We start from the raw sequence: 18,820 nt of genomic DNA, 5'->3' as shown, positions 1-18,820 counted from the left end.
CTTACCTAGTTAAAGAGTCTTAAAAAAAAAAAAGAAATGAAAAAAAAAGGAAAAAGGGAATTTACCGCTTCTGATGTAAGGGGGGAGGAGATGTTATGTATTTTTGGTCTGTGTTGAATCTCGTGGTTATGCGTGACGTCATCACGCAGTGTGTGTGTTGACAATGTAAATGAGAGCTCTTCATGTCATCATGCTCTGCTCCGTTGCGATTAAAAAGTCATCCGTCTACACCTGAACCTTCCTTCATCCTTACCCCAAATAATAGTAGAGGATACAATAGTGACTGCCCTGCCAGTGATTTAAATCTGGGTTGGAACGGAGTCAGGGCCATTGGGATTTGGTAGATTATTTCACACATCTGGGCTTTGTGTTTTCCTTTAAATAATGTTTGCGCAACCACATTTAAGCACTCCTTCACAACTTCCCCATCACTTGAACGTTTTTTGTGTTTCCCCAAAATCCATGATACTTTTACTGAATATTCGTTTGCATGCCGCTGGGATGTAAACGAAAATGTAAAAATCTGTTGTACTGCACTCGAAGTTCGATGTTTTTGCGTGCGCTCACCTCAAACGTCAGCGGATAACTGTGCACAAAAGGGCTGTGCTTTGTTTCGTAGTGGCGCTTCGCAATGTTGCGACGGTTTCGGAGCATATGATGCACACTGGTTTTGAATTGGCTGCAGCCAGAACGAAACTAAATTTCTCCGTCAATTCATTTAAAACAAGACGCATCGACCTCGCTAACTTTTTAGCAAGGCATACTGTCAGCAGCACTCTCTTCCGGTCTGCTCCGCAATTGGCAGTGGATCCAAAACAAAAGATTTGATTGGCTCAAATCAGTGACGCCTTTTCCGTATTTACTAGAATTGCAGCGCCAACGTTTGCGAATGCGCCCTAAAAAAATTCATCATAGATTGGCCATGGGTCCGGTCCGAACCATCCCGCGGTCCGGCCATTTGGTGATGCCTGGTATAGACTGAGCAACTCTCTTGACCATTGGGCCTGATCCCCTTGGGGCAATTCAGAGTGCATGTTAGCACACTTTGCTGGCCAAAGTCTGATACATCGATGCTTCAGATTGAGTGTGACAAATACATTATGTGAATATGTTTTTTGGTGATGGTGCAGGAAAAAGCTGGACAAAAGGGCAGCTGTCCACGATGTCGTAGTCTGTCTTATCATTCATGTTATTGCAAGCTAGAGACATCCAGGTTTAGAATTAGAATTAGAATTAGAAATCCCTTTATTGTCATTGTACTCAAGTGTGCAACGAGATTAGAGGGCTCCCCTCTCCAGTGCAATACAACAATAATACAGACAAATATATAAATTAGATAAATAAATAAGAGAGTGCAATGGAATTTAGTACTGAATAGGGTATATAAAAACACATCACAATGCTGTTCTGCAAGGTAAGGGTGGTCTTGTGTGTGTGTGAGAGTTCAGAATGGAGATGGCTCTCGGAAAGAAACTGTTTCTCAGTCTATTGGTCCTCGATTTGATGCATCTGTAGCGCCTGCCAGAGGGCATTAGGTCGAACAGGTGTGTGTTTGGGTGGGTATTGTCTTTGACGATGTTGAGAGCCCTTCTGAGGCACCGGGCGGTGTAGATGTCCGACAGTGAGGGGAGAGGGCAGCCAATAATCCTTTGCGCTGTTTTGACTGTCCTCTGGAGCCTCACTCTGTCCGCCTCAGTGCAGCCGCTGTACCAGGTGGAGACACAGTACGTCAACAGGCTCTCGATGGACGAGTGGTAGAAGGCCAGCAGCAGCTTCCTGTCCAGGTTGAATTTCCTGAGGACTCTCAGGAAGTGCAGACGCTGGTGGACCTTCTTTACCACTGCTGTGGTGTTGTGAGTCCAAGAAAGGTCATCGGAGATCTGTACTCCCAGGAACTTGAACGTGTGGACCCTCTCCACACACACGCCTTCGATGCAGAGGGGGGGCGGTACCGTCTTGTTCCTCCTGAAGTCGACGACAATCTCCTTTGTTTTTGCAGTGTTAAGGTGCAGTCTGTTGTCCTTGCACCAAGCTGTCAGTCTCTTTACCTCCTCTCTGTAGGCTGTCTCGTCACCTTCCGAGATCAGACCGACCACTGTCGTGTCGTCAGCAAACTTGACGATGGTGTTGTTGCCGTGGGCCGGGCTGCAGTCGTAGGTGTAGAGGGCGTACAGGAGAGGGCTCAGCACGCATCCTTGAGGGGAACCGGTGCTCAGCATGCCGGTGGAGGACGTGTAGGGGCTGAGCAACACAGTCTGGGGTCTGTTGGTCAGAAAGTCCTTAATCCAGATGCGTGTGAGGGCAGGGAGGCCGAGAATGTCCAGTTTGGCGACGAGGATGTCTGGGATGATCGTGTTGAATGCCGAGCTGTAGTCCACAAAGAGCATCCTTGCATAGCTCTGCTGTTGTTCCAGGTGGCCCAGCAAAACATGCAGAGCAGTGTCGATGGCGTCCTCAGTGGATCTGTTAGCCCGGTATGCAAACTGGTAGGGGTCCAGAGTGGGCCTCTCGAAGCACTTCATGATGACTGGTGTGAGAGCAACAGGACGGTAGTCATTCAGGTGGACGGCTGGTGACTTTTTGGGGACAGGAATAATGGTGGAAGTTTTCAAACAGGAGGGGATGACTGCTTGAGCCAGGGAGCGGTTGAAGACCCTGCAGAAAACATGTGACAGTTGGTGGGCACATGCTCTGAGGACCTTGCCTCGTATTCCGTCGGGTCCAGTAGCTTTCCTGGGGTTAATAGCAAGGAGCGCGCGCCTCACATCGTGTTCCTCTACGGTGAGTGGGGGGGAGTTGAGGCATGAAGCGCGGGGTGTGACGGTTGGGGCGAGTCAAAGCGAGCGAAGAAGCAGTTAAGCTCCTCTGCCAGCGATGCACTCGGGTCTACAGAGGTCGTGCTGCTGCCACGGAAGTTGGTGATGCTCCGTAGACCCTGCCACACCTCCCGTGGTCTGTTACTGGCAAGGTGGGCCTCCAGCCTCCCCTTGTAGATTGCCTTGGCTAGCTTGATGCCTTTGCTCAGGTCAGCACGAGCCACCCTGTACTGGGCTTTGTCGCCTGACCTGAAGGCAGCGTCACGGGCCTTGAGGAGAGAGCGAACCCTGCTGGACATCCAGGGCTTCGCATTTGGGAAGGTCCGTATGGTCCTGTGTAGGGACACAGTTTCCATGCAGAACTTGATATAGTCCAGTACACAATGTGTGTAGACATCAAGGTCCTGATGATCAAAGAGGTCCCAGTTTGTGTCTTGAAAGCAGTCCTGTAATTCACTCATGGCGTCGTCACGCCAGGTTTTGACAGTCTTTGTGGTGGGTTTAGACAACAGACAGCAAAAAGTAAAGTAAAAAAAACAAAACAAAAAAAATAAAAACACACTGCCCAAAGCATGTGACATTTATAGCTTGAAACTATATATAAACTTGAAAATGTCCAACAATAACAATCTTAAAATAAGTCAACTAGAGATGGGCAGATGAACCTTGTGAAGCTATCGAGGCCTTTGCTAAAATGTTAGACATTTTGGGTTTAAAAAAAATGCATTTTTATTTCCACAATTACACGTCAATGCAAAATTTTACTTGATGGCATGCAGTTTAATAGGTCTAGCCCGAGTTGTAAAACCTTGAAAAAGGACTTCCTCGCTCACAAAATCTCTTTAGTGGCAGTAGCATTTTCTGTCTGAACATTGTAAATCAAATAAAAATCGCAGTATCTGGCAGAAAAATTACACGATTTTTTCATAAAATCATTCAGCTCTAGTGCCCATAATCAACTTCAGTGGATTAAGAGGCGTGTGGAATTTGCATGTTCTCCTGGGTGGGTTTTCTCAGCGTACTTTGGTTTCCTCCCACAACACAAAGACATGCATGGTAGATTGATTGGACACTCTAAATTGCCCCTAGGTGTGATTGTGAGCGCATGTGGCTGTTCACATGGAACCCTTCTCATTTTCGGCCTTCAAAGCTCTCATTTGAACATTTGCTACTATCTTAATGATTTCACGATATGTAAGTGTGAGGCTATGTAACTGATAATAAAGTTATGTAGCATTAACATGAAGGTTTTTGTTTTCTATAGAAACTTTTATTTACTTGCATTTATGGTTTACTACCAGGGTCAAATATACATTAACTCAATAAACCTTGGCATCAGGTTTTACATATTGGCACTTGTGACAATTATTTTCAGGGACAATTATTAACATTATTTTCATTCATTCATTCTTTCTTTCTTCCACCAAATGTCATGTTCGGTGACTAACATTTGTTTTGTTTTCCAGTCCCTGGGCCTGGTGGATGGGCGGAGCCTCCAGTGCACACCTGCTGATCATTTCAATCAGCAGGGTATATAGGTGTTGGAGAAGGGGAAGTTAGTTGCTGGAATATTGTTGCTGCTAGTCTGGTTTTGCGTTGTAATCGTGTGCTTCTGCCGTTCGCCACATTACTTAGTCCCACGTGAGTAAATTCCCGGTTTCAGTACTTCCTGTCTTCGTTGCTTTTGTTTGTCCTACCTTGTGTAGTTAGGACTTATTTTGGTCTGGCTTCTAGTCACCTGTCCTTCTCCCACTTGGGCTGAGTTCCTTTGTTAGTTATTCACTGCGCTTCCCTTACATTAATTTCCGTTAGTCTTTTGTTCCGGCGTCTAACTTCCACTGCGCTCCGCCCATCCACTGACGTTAGTTTTATTTCCGCGTCAGCCTTTTGCTGATGCTATTGTTTTGATTAATTGCCTTAATTTCTTGTTCGCGTTCTCCTGCTCCCTTGGTTGAATACAATTCAGTGTTTTGCTCTTTATTGGTTTGGCTCTGCTTTGGGGTTCGAAATTCTGTGCACACGATTGTGACACCAAGTAGTTCTAGAGAAACCCCTACAAAACGGTTCCAAAATTTTAATCATACACTGATGGCACAGCACTCAGTTTTGCTTAGTTTTTTTTCTCACCAAACTGTTTTGCTGGTTAAGGGGTACTTGGTTGGAAAAATATTTCAAGAGAGGTACATCACAACAAAAAAGCTGAGAACCACTGGCCGCAATCTACCTCTCCGAACACACAGTCTCAATCAAAGTCGTGGATGGTGTCAGAGTGAATTTCCGATCGCGTCCTAGATATACATTGCCACCAGAGGGTGCTAAATCCGAGCCTTTAAAAGTGCAAGTTAACGACCGCCAAAGCTGGAAACAGAAACTGACATCAATTTTCAAGCCACCGTAAATATCATCCTTCACCAGATGTCCGCAAGATCTTCCATTTACATAATGTCAGTCCGTGCCACTTATATAATCCCCCACCCTCCCCACCACTAAAAAGAGCATACAGTGTGAGTATTCTTTAGCAGAGGGGCAAATTAAACTACTGGCACTATGTACTTGCGTGGAAGAACTATAAAAGCATGGAGTAAGATAGTTAGAGCTTACTGTATATCCTGTGAGACATCAGACATATTTGACGGAATAAAGGCGACATATCAAAGACCATAGCAACTGATATATCAAGGAACAACCAATTGCTACAAAACTAACCACATTCTGCATTTTTGTCCATTCCAAGATCTCTTTTGCATAAAAAATATAATTCAAGGATGGCTCAAAACATCTGATCAAGAAGCAAATATTAAGCGCAAGAGCTCGTGTTCCACATGTTTACACAACAATAAACTCAATCAAAACTTTAATTTTACTGTGCTACTATGTTTGTCCTGCATATCATTCCAAATCCATAAAAACTCATTAGGACTACTCGTGATGAAATATCGGGCAGTATAAGTCAACATAAGTGCATCTAAGATATGTCTGCCATCTAGTGCTGAATGGTGATATTACAATTTAAAACTACAATCAACCGACGCATATTCGCAGTTCTGCACCCACAGAATTTTGGGGGTTTTCTTTCCAATATTTTTTCATATTGTAAATTTTTTCATGTTTTTTTTTCAGATTTTCCCTGTTCCCCCATTTTTTGTGTACAATTTATATTGAATGTTTATCAATGTATTTTGAATAATTTCTTTGCATGAGTTAAAAAAGAAAAAATTACATTTTTTAAAATTGGATTAGTCAGTGTGTGGTGGTTGGAATTATTTTTAAATCAACATAAATTCAAGTTAGCAATCTGACTCCAATTTGTGACCTTACCCAACTCTCACTCATCCAACAATATGCGCACTCGTTCTGCAATAGAAAGGTATCAAGAAGCCGGCATTTTCACACACACGAGTGGATTTATTCCTAACACACAGATCTACTACATTCGCACCTGGGTCTCGGGTCCCTCTCAATACAACTCTGTACGCCTCTGTTGCCACCAGCAGACGTACTCGACATTCGAGTTGCCCAGCAATGATTTATACTACACAATATGCAAATGGCATAGCAACAAAGGCATCCTGGCATGATTCTATTGGCTATGTGTATACTGCAGTCAACTTTAGCTTGCTCTTATTGGTCTTTCTTCCCCTGCGGAATCACATGGTGGCTCCTCCTGGTTGTAGTCTCTGTTGTGTCGGAATTACTCTGAGACTACGACGTGATGATCAACTCGTTTTATTTCCATCACCGACCACAACAACGCCACGTCACCACAAAACACACCCACTTCCGGGGTCCACTGTACCCAACCCTCTTCACGGGCTGTCCCCGCATATGCCCGTACATAACATTTACCCCCCCTTTTGAAAAACCCTTGAGGAGCGTATGTATCAAAAGAATCGAACCCAAACGAACCGGATGAAGTCAATGCTGGCTCCCATCACAACGCATGCAATATACTGTCACCAACCGGCGATACTGGAAACGGACATTACTCCAAAACATAGTCTCTCAAATGCCTCGGCTTCATCCGCACACGAGTTGGGTGGGCCTCTGGGCCAGGGCAAGCCTCCAGCTGTTCAGGTGGGTGGCCGGCTGCATCCTGCCGCTGTTCATCAGGGAAGGTGCAGTCCTCAAACATGGATGCTGTGTCCTCCAAACCTGCGTCGGCGCTCGAGGGCGGTGCCACCTTCCGAAGGCGACTGGCATGCCACCGTGACCCGTCAGTGAGCTTGAAAGTGGCCGGCCCGAGTTGGATGGCGATCTGCATTGGTGCGGACCAGAATGTGAGCAGTTTGTGGTCTCGGTTAGGCCGGCGAATCCGGACCCAGCCCCCCGTTGTGAGTGCAGGTGTCCTCACCCTCCGTCTCCTGTCGAATCGCCGTTTCATCTGACGCTGCATCTCCGTGACTCTGGCGCTGCAGCGGGGCGTCGCCCCTGGTGTGGTGACCGTTGGGGCCCGCAGCCGGTTCAGAGGGAGCTGAAGTTCCCGGCCTATCATCAGGAGCGCTGGGGAACTGCCAGTAGTCGAGTGTGGCGTTGCTCGGTAGTGGAGGAGGGTGCGGAGCAGCGCAGCTGAAAACTGCAGTCCATTTGCTAGGTGAGCCCTGATCCCGTTCTTTAAGGACTGGTTCAGACGCTCGACCCCTCCGTTTGCTTCCGGATGGTAAAAAGATGTGCGGATGTGTCTGATCCCTTTCTCCTCCAGGAAGGCGGCAAACTCCGCCGAAGCGAACTGTGGGCCGTTATCCGTGGTGATAGCGTTCGGATGGCCCCACCGACAAAACACAGATGAGAGAAAGTCTATGACAACCCGAGTTGTGACAGACCCTGTGGCAACCACCTCAGGCCACTTCGAATGGAGGTCATATGCCACTAGGAGGAATCGTTGATGGTGCGGGACACCGTGAAGCTCGCCGCAGATGTCAAGCTGAATGTGTTCTCATGGTGCGGCAGGCCACTGCAAGGGCTGCAGGGGTGGCGTGGGCGGTGGTCCCGTCTTCCCACTAACCAGGCAGGCTGTGCAGTCCTTTACCATTGTTTCTATATCACGATCTATGCCAGGCCACCACACCAGGTCCCTGCAGCGGCATTTCACCTTGACAATCCCCAGATGGCCCTCGTGTGCCATGGCCAGAACACATAGCCTGAGGTCACTGGGAATGACTGTGCGCAACCCCCGAGCCACGCAGACGCCGTTCCAACAGGTCAACTCATCCCGGACCCTGTGAAAGGGTGCCAACTGCTCCGGGACCTTGGCAGGCCACCCTTCCCGGATGTAAGTACGGAGCTGGCAAAGTGCAGGGTCCTTCTCTGACGCCATCTGTAGGTCCTCCAAGGAGACAGAGGCCTGCAGTGGGCCGTGGAGCATGAGGATGAGTTCGGACTCCATCGCGTCCCGGCTTGAGTCGGACTTTGGGTCAGGGTTTGGGGAATCGAGTCCTGGGATAGGGTTGGCGCGAGAGAGCAGGTCCGCCACGACGTTTTCCTTGCCAGGAGTGAACAGAGTGGTGAAGTTGTATGGCTGGAGCCTCTCCGACCAGCGGTAGATCCTCAGCGGCTTGCGACCCGATCCCGATGTGGCGAGCACGGCAGTGAGAGCCTGGTGGTCGGTTCTCAGAGTGAAATGGCGTCCGTATAAATATATATGCCATCGCTCACATGCCCAGACGCAGGCCAGCGCTTCGCGCTCGCCCACTGAGTACTTCTGTTCGGCCGTGTTGAGTGACCTAGAAGCGAACGCCACCGGGCGCTCCGTGCCTCCTTGGATCTGGGAGAGCACCACCCCGACTGCTGTGTTAGACGCAGCGCATGTGACGAATGTCGGAATCTCCAGGTCGAAGAATGCCTGCACCGGTGGTGAGGTGAGCTGGGTCTTGAGTTGGCGGACGGCTGCGGAGCAGGCCGGAGTCCACTGCCAGACCGCGTCCTGTTTCAGGAGCTCGCGCAGCGGCGATGTAGTCTCAGAGTACCGGGGAAGGAAACGCAAGTAGTACGCCGTCATCCCCAGAAAAGACGACAGTTGGGCTGGACACGACTGCTCTGCCAGGCGCAGGACGGCCTCCACATTGGACTGTAGCGGGCTGAGGCCCGCGGCGGACAACCGGAACCCAACAAACTCAATGACAGGGGCTGCAAACGTGCTCTTATCTTCGTTCAGAGTGAGGCCGTGGCTGCTGAGGACATCCAAAACCCTCGCCAGTCGCCCGTCATGGATGGCTGGTGTCGCCCCATGGACCACAATGTCATCCAAGAAGACCACCACACCCGGGATCCACTGTACCCAACCCTCTTCACGGGCTGTCCCCGCATATGCCCGTACATAACAGTCTCCCAACAGTTGTTCCTCCACCAACTGCCTCCCGAGCCATCTAGTCTCCGCCCCCTCCTTGCGGCCAGCACCGTCTGTTCTAAAACATTCCATTCTTGCACCACATACCCTGTTCCGCTCCACCAGTCACACGCTCAGCATTTTACAGTCTCACACTTTCATACACAGGATGCAGCAACATCTAATGAACTACGTTAAGCTCAAACTCTTATATTCCTTTATGGTTGAGGCCCCGCCAGTTACTCATCCTTGGTGTTTTGTGAACAAAAGTTCTATTGATTTCATCTTTTCGGGTGGAGACTGGCCTCAATAAACCTACACTCGGTTATGAACCATACAGCTTGGTGATAAACATAGGAAACGGGAAACTGTTCAACTTGGTAAAATGTGCAACTTAATAAGATGGGTCCACTTCACACTAACCAACAGTGGCGCAGAGACATACATTATTAAGACCATACTGCACTGTATATAGAATATGTAAAAAAGAGTGACTGAAGCTTCACTTATGTGGCAGTTATTTACAGGTATGCTGAGATCAATCCATTCATCCATTATCTCTACCGCTTGTCCTCACAAGGGTTGGGGGGGTGCTGGAGCCTATCCGAGCTATCTCTGGGCAGTAGGCGGGGTACACCCTGAACTGGTTGCCAGCCAATCGCAGGGCACACATTGACGAACAACCATCCGCGCACACACTCATACCTAGGGGCAATTTAGAGTGTCCAATCAACCTGCCAGGCATGTTTTTGGACTGTGGGAGGAAACCGGAGTACCCGGAGGAAACCTACGCAGACACGGGAGAGCATGCAAACTTCGCAGAGGAAGGCCGGAGGATCCCATGACCTCTGCACTGTAAGGCCATCGTGCTAAACAATGACTAATATCAATTTCAACAGACAGATGGATGGAAGAGCAAACTTTGCCACGCTTGATCCATATGTTACCTCAGGTCAAAGCATGTGTGGACAGAGCTCATACCTGTATGTAGAGTGGACATCCACAAATAGATCTGTACCAGCTACCAGTCGGAAATGATGTCCAGGAGTTCCGTCGGTGGAATGTAGCATCCTACCTGCCCTTACTACATTACAAACCTTTAACGCTAGTCTAATTCTAATTCTTACTGACGTCCAGACCTGAGAAATTATCTGAGCCAAAAGCTTTGACAGACAGTGTTTTGTAATGTGATTTGTGTAATTAAAAACAGAAGAAAAATAAAAACAACCTCTTAAACTAATTCAAACCAACAGGATGAGCACTGCAATGCATTCTGGAGTTTACATTACTAGTGGTGCATGTGTTATGTGACAATGCCAGTTCAGTTTAATTATATACAAATATTGTGGTCCAAATAAATAGGCTATTTTATTCAGTGTCAGCAGTAAAGACATTGTGTTGAGTGGTTCAAAACAAAACAAAAAACACTGGCAGTGCCAGCACCACCAGGGAATGTTAAAAAAAAAAAGAACGAAACGGGCTCATTTTCTGTCTTTTTTTTTTCTTAAATGCTAAGATGCAAAAAGACATGGTGAAAAAAAAAAAAAGAAAAACATTTTTTGTCAACATTTAACCATAGAAAAGTCACAGAGTTACAAACGGCAACTGTTGATGCGAGTGCGATACATTTCCAATTCAAACAGCACACCTCACGGAAAAAAATATTGACTTTATAAAATTTAGAACTTTTATTCATTTTTGACCCTAGAGGCCTTCACCATCAACTGTAGTTCTTCAATGCAGATTGGCACTGATATTGGATTGATACTCAGTGTGTCGTAAAACCAAACCACTTTGAGGCACATCATCATTAAAGTGCTTCTGCCATGAGGCATTTCCCTTGAAAGAATATCAATGTCCAAAACAGCCTAAGTCCGCACACTGTAAACACAGTTTTAAGTTACACGCAAACATTTCTGTTCAACATAACGCACAGTATTTATCATTGCTTTTCATCCTAAAGGTGCTTTGTTTTCACAAAGTTTCTTACCCAACAGGTTTAGGAATTTTGAATTGTGATGCTCTCCAAAAAAACAGGAGGGCATGGAAGGTTTAAGGCTTAGTGTTGGCTTCTGATGGCAAGCAGTAGTTGAAGGCAACAGTGCCCCAAATCACAGGATTTTATGCAACCTGTCGTCTTTGACCTCAGACCGGAAATACCAGCCTGAGAGGCAATATACCAGCCCTGCTCAATCAGTGCCACCCACACACATTTTGCTACTGCTGGCTCCATATAGCTGTGTTGGTGGGAACATTCACATTCATGTTTCAAATGTGTTTCCAATATTTTTTCAGATGTTCTAGTTCAGTTCCGCACTGTCCAGACCTCAAGGTCTTGTATGATGAAGTCCTTCTGTGTGGAGAGTGGAGCGTTGTGGAATGTGGGACATGAAAAACTGGACCCTCGGTACAGATCTGCGTCTATCCATAAGCCAAATTCTCCCCTATACAAGCAAATAAGCATTACCTGGTTAGACCTGACCACATTTAACAACAAACAGATACCCGTCTAAAAGAATTGCAATTCACTTGTGTCTTATCTTGTGATGATCAAATACTTTGACAAAATTTTCACATACAGCAAGTAATAAGTAATTTCAACCTACCCTCCACCTCCAAGATGAAGAGACTCCAAATTGCCGCTCACAAAGTATGAGTTTTCTCCAGTCCACTTATAAGCCTGAATGATTGGCAAATTGAAAGAGATGGGACATTTGCATTTCACTGGGCATTCACTGTTTAGTGTGGTATAAATAAAGGAGTTTGTACCTGGAAGTCAGGGTTGAAGGTGAATAGAAAGGTTTCTCCTGTTCCATAGCAATATTTGCTTACTCTAAATGGATCTGATGAAAAAGCTCCAAAAACCTGAAGATCATCAGACACATGGCAGATTGTAAAGTGTTTACAGTAGCCGCTGTGTACTCATCACATCCGAATAGATACAAACCTTTTTCTGCATGTCTTTGATGACCAGCAGCACAGGACAGTCCAAACCGGCCATATTTCTGTACAGTGTCTTTAGGCTGCTCCCGTGGACAGCAGTGCTGTAGACCAGTTGCCACCGATAGCCTTGAGTTCTTTCTGGCATGTGAGAGGCAAGCTGTGAAAAGCAGGCCATCAGTCACATTACCAATGCTTATAGTTCAAACTGTTGTCAGAAAAAGACTCTTAATGCAGCCAATACAGTAATTGTTTCAGTTTATCTCTATGAAAGGCGACACTTACACTTAGCAGATGTCTGTCATCCAGAAGTTCACTATAATCACTGAGAACAGGTAGAACATTCTTAAGTTTCTCCTGGTACTCAGGGTCCTCTGTTTCAGAGTCTGAACTGCACAGACTCAAACGGCGCTTTGGGTCTTTACCAGTGATAATCTGGAACAGAGGAAATCATCTTTGAGTGTCCAGAAAAGCGCTATATAAATCTGATGCATTATTATTATTAAGGCGAAAAGTGGTTCAAAGTAGATAGCACTTAACATATACTGTACTGCCATTGCTTAAGTGTTTTTAATTGTATTCAGTCCTCCTTGTATGCCAACCACATCAAAACCCAAAAGTGAACATCAACATCATTCCAAATTAGACTTGTATTGTGCATGGTAAAATCAGTAGTAGGATATCAGTAGTAAGATATCAGTAAACCACATCCCGCTTCCTCCTAATCTCAACAATAAGGTTTCATCCAAAACATGATCAAAATCAGCATAATAGTCCTTTACCTGAACATAGGGCTCCGTATGGTCCCTGGCAAAGTAAAACACCTTGATATTGTCTGGTAACAGCTTCTTAGATGCTAATTTCATGGTCAGATGCTGTCCTTAGCTATGCCACGTTTTATCAAACTGCCTTAACTCACCACGTGTGTGCTACTCTATTGATGAAATGAAACGACGAGGGCCCACATCATTGGGTTAGTGCTGCAACACTACATGCTTTCTTTTTCCTGGAAACCAGGAAGGGGGTGGTATAGCTTGTCTATGCTGGTAAGCAGTCAGAGAAAGGATGCCCATATAAAGAGAGGGTGGGTGTTGCCAAAACTGGGATTAATGCCAAGCCAACATCGCCTAAAGATTCTCTAGCTGGACACACTTGGCAATTACAGTATGAGTGCATATTCTTTGAATCTAAGTGTAACAAAGCAAACATTGAGTAAGATATAAATATGTGTGTACAAACCCGTACCCCCCAATTTGTTGCAGCAGAATTGCTTAGCTGTTTACTTGAAGGTCCCTTGATCTTCTTTCCGACATGACACAGATTCTGAAAGTGCGGTTTGCTGTTCTTATTTTTGCTGTTTGTGTACATATCTGGTGACCATTGTACAAAAAAGGTGTAGAGGTGGTCAACCCTATAAAGATAAAAGCACAATGGGCTTCAATACCTCATAGAAAAAACAGAACATTCCTAAAATAAAAATAAAAAAAGTGCACTTTCTAGCCACAACATGAAGCACACTTAGCACAATATAATGCCATCCAGAATGTTGTTGTTATTTGGTACTATTAGTGTCTCTTCTCATCTCATCCAGCTCAATAAGGTTAGCAAAATATATGTAACATCTCTACACTACTGCAAACTACAACCACGATAATAATATGTCATTTTATTTGTTAATACAATTCTGCAGTATTATCTTTGCAAAGTGCAAGAACTTTGGTTTCAGCTATTTCATTTGGATCTCATCATCTTATGCAATGATGTGCACATGTTCAAAAAGCCATATATATTTCATCTTAAAATTCATCAGCACATTACACACGTGTTTAAAAGATTATCCTACAGAGACTACAATTCAAACGTGAAAATTCTGAAAAGAATGTTGCCTCAAAGTGTTGCATGAAAACTGGTTGAAGCAAAACTGAGACTTTACCTGATGAGACATGCACATTTCAGAAAAATGAGGTAAATCTTAAATGTCGTAAGTATTAATCATGCACATTTGAGGAAACATTGCAACATTTCATGGCAATTAAACTTTGCTTGCGCAATAATAACAATGAAAAAAAAAGAGCTCTTTGGTGGATGCAGACGCAGGCCATTGTCATTTCGTAAAAAAATATCTGCTCTGCAACATGCATTGTCAAAAATATCGCCCTCTTGTATGTGCTTCCAATACACACATGCAGCATGCAAGTATTCAGAATCCTTCAAAAATGACTTCCGTGTCCTCAAATACGCTCTTCACTTACTCTCCAACACTGTAGGCAACTCCCATGGTTGACTGGAAAAGTAGAGATGGTGGTGATGTGGAAAGAAGAGAAGGCAACAGATGGTGTTTGGAGGCTCAATGCTGGAGCAGCATGTCCACACTGCGCCTGTGTGGGAGCTTCTATTTTATACTTTTGGACCGGTGCTGAGTTAAGCCCCTTTTGACTGTAAACCCTCCCTTTCCCTTCTCAAGCTGTACTTGGCCCTTTTGCATAAGTATTTGACAATGGGGGCTGGAAACATATGTTAGTGATTAACTTGACGCGCTCCCGGTCCCTGTCCTTAGTTTGGAGTTCAGTGAGTTAATGTGTCAAGACAGAGCCTCAGGGAAAAAGGGGTATTTCAAAGCCAGAGAGGACTGGATGAAGATCAACCCCCTAATAGTTTGAATATAGTATGTACATTTAAACATTTATATTACTTAAATCATGTACTGATCAGAATTGAGATGTGCATGTGCTAAGCATGACTGATTTTAGTGTGAGGAGGCTGCAAGCAAACACCTCAACGAATGCTTTGCTCATGGGAGCCACAGCGGAAGAAAACTGACACCGTTACACAAACACTCCCTATTTCCCAATTTTCTTGTCTGTCTTCTACTCTTCTGGATCTTGCACATTTTTCTGATCCTAGTAGGTCTTCCAATTCGGCTCTTTCCACTCGCTATGCCAAGACTTAAGAACTAAATGTTTCAGCCAAGTCTGTACAGAATGAGGTAATGTTGAAATATTTGTCTATTTGTCTTTTGATGTGTCACTCCTTTTTAGTTTCTTTCAGACTCATGTATGTTCCGCAATACGTAAAGTGCGTTCATTATTTGGGCACTTGGAAGAAAGATCAGTTTATCATTTTAGTAGATGTTTGTTATTTCACCATGAAATGAATGTAAAGGTTATCACATAGGTACACAATGTGAGCAAGGAAAGACACGAGGAATTTATTTTTTGTAGAAAAACAACAGCCAAAATAAACATATTGCAATTATAGAAAAAAATGGCATTAGTAAATGGCATTAGTACTATGTAGTCCATCCTCATCTGTTAAGAGTGAACACATCTGTTTCTCATTGGGGTTTTTTTTTCTCTTGCAGTTGCTCAGTACTTTCTGTCCTACTTTCAGGCTCAACAAGGACATAAAGGAAGCATGGGAAAAAATTGGCCTGTTGAAAATGATATATTGGCGGAGAAGACGAGAGGGAGGTGGCTGCCGTCTGCAGTAAGACAGAGCTCAGAGTGCTCGCTTGAAAGCCCTTTTTTAACCTTATGTAAGGTTCAGGATTTTTTGTTTGAGGGGGGCAGTATAAACTGGATGGAGCTATGAGAGATACGTGTGTTTGTTCACATTCTAGCTACTGCTAGAGTAAATACTCCAAAAGTTCAAACAATCCTCTTTCCCCATCGTTATTTGCAAACTGTTGATTGACCAATGGTGAATTGCAAGTGCTCATTTTGAGTCGTGGTTATCTCTTAACTAAACCTAATGCTAATACTCAGTCATTAATGTTGCCCTATTTACACTGAACTTCCTAACAGCCAACTTTGATTAAGTGAATCTACTGTGGTTTCAAGTAACCCACATCATTGTGTATGTTTACTGAATGTGTATGTTTACTGAATGCCTAAACCAACCTGCAGAACACCGACACAAAAAAAAAACAACCGCATTCCTGTAAAAAAAGTGAAAAGGTCAAAATGGATGTCAGCTTGCCATTTCTCCAGTATTGGTGTTCATGGTTTTCCTATGCTGGCCCTGAAGTACAAAAACACAACTGCAGTAAATTAAAAAAAACAAAAAAACACCAAGACCAGAGGAGATAGATTTCTGGAGATGATGATAATTGTCATGTGTAAGTCATGTGCTGTGTTACATACAGTATATATGCTGTTGTTTGTAGTTATTTGTTTGGGTTTTTGTTATGCTGTATAGTTATTGTTTTTTTAATTTGATGGGGTTATTTTTTTTTATTTTATTTTTGTGTTTAGTTATTTGTTTGTGTTTTTTAATTTGTTGTTTTTTTTACTTTGTCTATATGTTTAGTTAGAGTTTTTTTTTCTGATGGCTTAAGAATATTTATCTGTAACTGTTTCTTTGAAGAAATAAGGCTGGAAGTAGTTGTAATGCAAAAGAAAACAAGTCTTGCTTAATTCTTGAAACCTTTGTAAAAATTTCATTTTTGCGTCAAACAACACAAGCCATCAAATGAGCAAGCATACGATGCGCCAACAATAAACTGATGGGAAGAATGAAAAACATCTGCCTTTTTCTTTCTCTGCACACAAGGCAGGAGGATATGCCAGTTTGACGTCATACTTTTGTCATCATTCTGTAAACACACAAGTACAAATAAGTATGAAGTAAAGTATTTTTATATATTTTTACTGTTCTGTACTTGCATTTCAGTACGCAACGGCAGCCATACGCACGACCCGTTGGCAAATATACCCGGGCCGAAATTTGGATGACAAAATGGAGACTGATGTTGTTGTTTTCTCTGTCTCAGTAAAATTACTGGGTGGATGTTGGTGCATGTGTTTTGACATGGAAAAGAAATTGCTTCATCTTTGTTTTGATGTTTACAATAAATTGTCATGGCCTGGCTTTGTTTTTTTTTTTTTAGGTTTTGGGCTTTAATTTCATGTTTTTTCTTGTCTTCCTTTTGTGTGTCTGCCTCGTTAAGATTATTATGTCCACCTGTGCTTGTCGTCCTCTTCCTGGTTTTAGCCAATCACCTCCCTTCAGCCCCTTGTGTCTTGCAGGTGTTCCTGTTAACTTGTCAGTTTGTTTGTATTTTGATACCCGTTTTCCTTTCAGTCCTTGTCTACTGTCGTGTATTGTCTATTGCCCTTCGTCCATGCACCATCCAAGTCCTTTACCGAGTGTTTGTTTTGAACTTTATTATTTGTGTTTCTCCTAGTTCATAATTTTTTGCTTCTTAGTTTCCTTTTGGAAATTAAAACCCTTTTTTTAAACCACTCTCTGCCCCGCGCCCCTGCATTTGGGTCCTCCTCCACTACATGAATCTGACATAAATACAGTAAACACATTGAATATAAAAAAAATACATTTGGATCCTGCTCTGTGATCTCAACTTGACATGGCCTACCATTGTTCCCATAAGTTGGTGCATTGTGCGCTCACTAATATGATGGCTCGTGGTAATTGCTGGATACAAAATACAATTTTTATGAAGCTTTGAAGAGTTAAGCAAGACATATTTGGTTTTGCAAGATAACTATGGTGTTTTCCAAAAGTTAAGAATTTTGCAAAAATAGCTAATACTTACAAAAAAAAAATCTGTAATTGAGCACCAGTTATAAAAACAAGAAATGCATCATGAAGTATTTTAGGACTTCAGTGAGTTAATGTGGTATTTGTTCAAATGTGACTCGGACTGGAGGTGGTCCCTGAGAAACCCCGACTTGTCCACAACTGTGAGGGTTCTCTGTTTACAACAATCCACGCATACAGATTTTTGAGGGTACTAACGGCATGAAAAGGAACTTGTGTGCACGTTTGCATATGAAAACGTCAAAGGCATACGAAGTAGATTGTTTTTCATTTATAATGTTTATAATCATGGCACATCATTAATTCCATTCCAATGTTTACTCACATTCACTATTTTGTTTGACAAATGTACAATCTTGAATTAGGCTGCCATTTTGAAAAGAGGAATGGTCCAAAATTCCCCCTGACCATCTAACCAGTTTAATCTGCAATTACGAGAAACGTTTGATTGAAAATGTTTGAACCAAATATTGAATAAAACGTTTACATACTTTTTTTCACCCTGCACTTTGACGTTTGATGTTGTGTACTCTAGGATTATGGAAACATCATTAATTGTGTGGTTGTGTTATTTCAGCCATAAATCTGCTTAACTTCTTGTATTGTTTTAATTAAATTTCATAACTAATTAGTGCATAATTCTAGATAACAGGGTTGCATAAGGGTTAACATAGCTTTTCTTGGTTGATCACTTTTATGGAATTGCTCCTGTACCTTTGCCGTAGAAATCGTATTTCAAGCGTGAAGCATTAGACGGTTTTCAGGTATGATAGATCTGTTTGGTTTTCGTGTTATTGCCAAAATACATTTAAACAAACTTTTAAAAACAAGTCACGCTAGTTCATTTCAATGAAATGAATGTGTGTCATGCTAATTTATCCAACAAAATCCATCCACCCATTTTTGGAACCACACGGGTCGCGAGCATGCTGGGGCATATCCCAGCTGTCTACGGGCGGTAGGCGGGGTACACACTGAACTGGTCGTCAGCCAATCGCAGGCGTGCAACAAAATGCCTTCAGCAAAAATAGCTTTTATATAGATCTTTGGGAAAACATACTGTCGGTCATAATGTCCTTGGCAACATGTCTTGGGAGCAGTTCTTAAAGAGCCATTGTTGTTTTCTCTCAACACTTCACCAATTCTTGCGGATCATGCTGAACCCACATGCACACAGACCAAG

The 18,820-nt window shown here is 43.7% G+C and overlaps 1 protein-coding gene across 3 annotated transcripts; it reads right to left on the bottom strand.

Moving 5' to 3' along the window:
* Window positions 1-10,481: 10,481 nt before the first annotated feature.
* On the bottom strand, window positions 10,482-14,488 carry ncoa7a (nuclear receptor coactivator 7a). 3 transcript variants are annotated; one of them, XM_088307754.1, is made up of 7 exons: window positions 14,331-14,488; window positions 13,318-13,489; window positions 12,364-12,513; window positions 12,086-12,238; window positions 11,908-12,003; window positions 11,745-11,818; window positions 10,482-11,582 (listed from the first exon to the last, which is right to left on the bottom strand). In XM_088307754.1, exons 1-7 carry the CDS (start codon window positions 14,354-14,356, stop codon window positions 11,444-11,446), a joined length of 810 nt encoding a protein of 269 aa, XP_088163880.1. In that variant the 5' UTR covers window positions 14,357-14,488; the 3' UTR covers window positions 10,482-11,443. The 3 variants fall into 3 exon arrangements, with proteins under 3 accessions (XP_088163880.1, XP_088163881.1, XP_088163882.1); XM_088307755.1 differs by having other exon boundaries at window positions 13,324-13,489; XM_088307756.1 differs by lacking the exons at window positions 13,318-13,489; window positions 14,331-14,488 and adding an exon at window positions 12,861-13,298.
* Window positions 14,489-18,820: the final 4,332 nt, after the last annotated feature.

Source organism: Idiotropiscis lumnitzeri, chromosome 10 (genome assembly GCF_059441095.1).
Source record: "Idiotropiscis lumnitzeri isolate Australia: NSW breed Sydney's pygmy pipehorse chromosome 10, RoL_Ilum_1.0, whole genome shotgun sequence".
Classification (NCBI taxonomy): Eukaryota; Metazoa; Chordata; class Actinopteri; order Syngnathiformes; family Syngnathidae; genus Idiotropiscis; species Idiotropiscis lumnitzeri.
The sequence above is the reverse complement of the archived record's forward strand: the minus strand, read 5'-3'. Positions and strand labels throughout refer to the sequence as shown.

Coding starts and splice junctions, on each gene's coding strand:
- ncoa7a (XM_088307754.1), bottom strand. CDS start 14,356: ATGGGAGTTGCCTACAGTGTTGGAGA. Junction 12,004..12,085: donor TCAAAGACATGCAGAAAAAG/GTTTGTATCTAT, acceptor GATGATCTTCAG/GTTTTTGGAGCTTTTTCATC. Junction 11,819..11,907: donor CCTTCAACCCTGACTTCCAG/GTACAAACTCCT, acceptor CCAATCATTCAG/GCTTATAAGTGGACTGGAGA.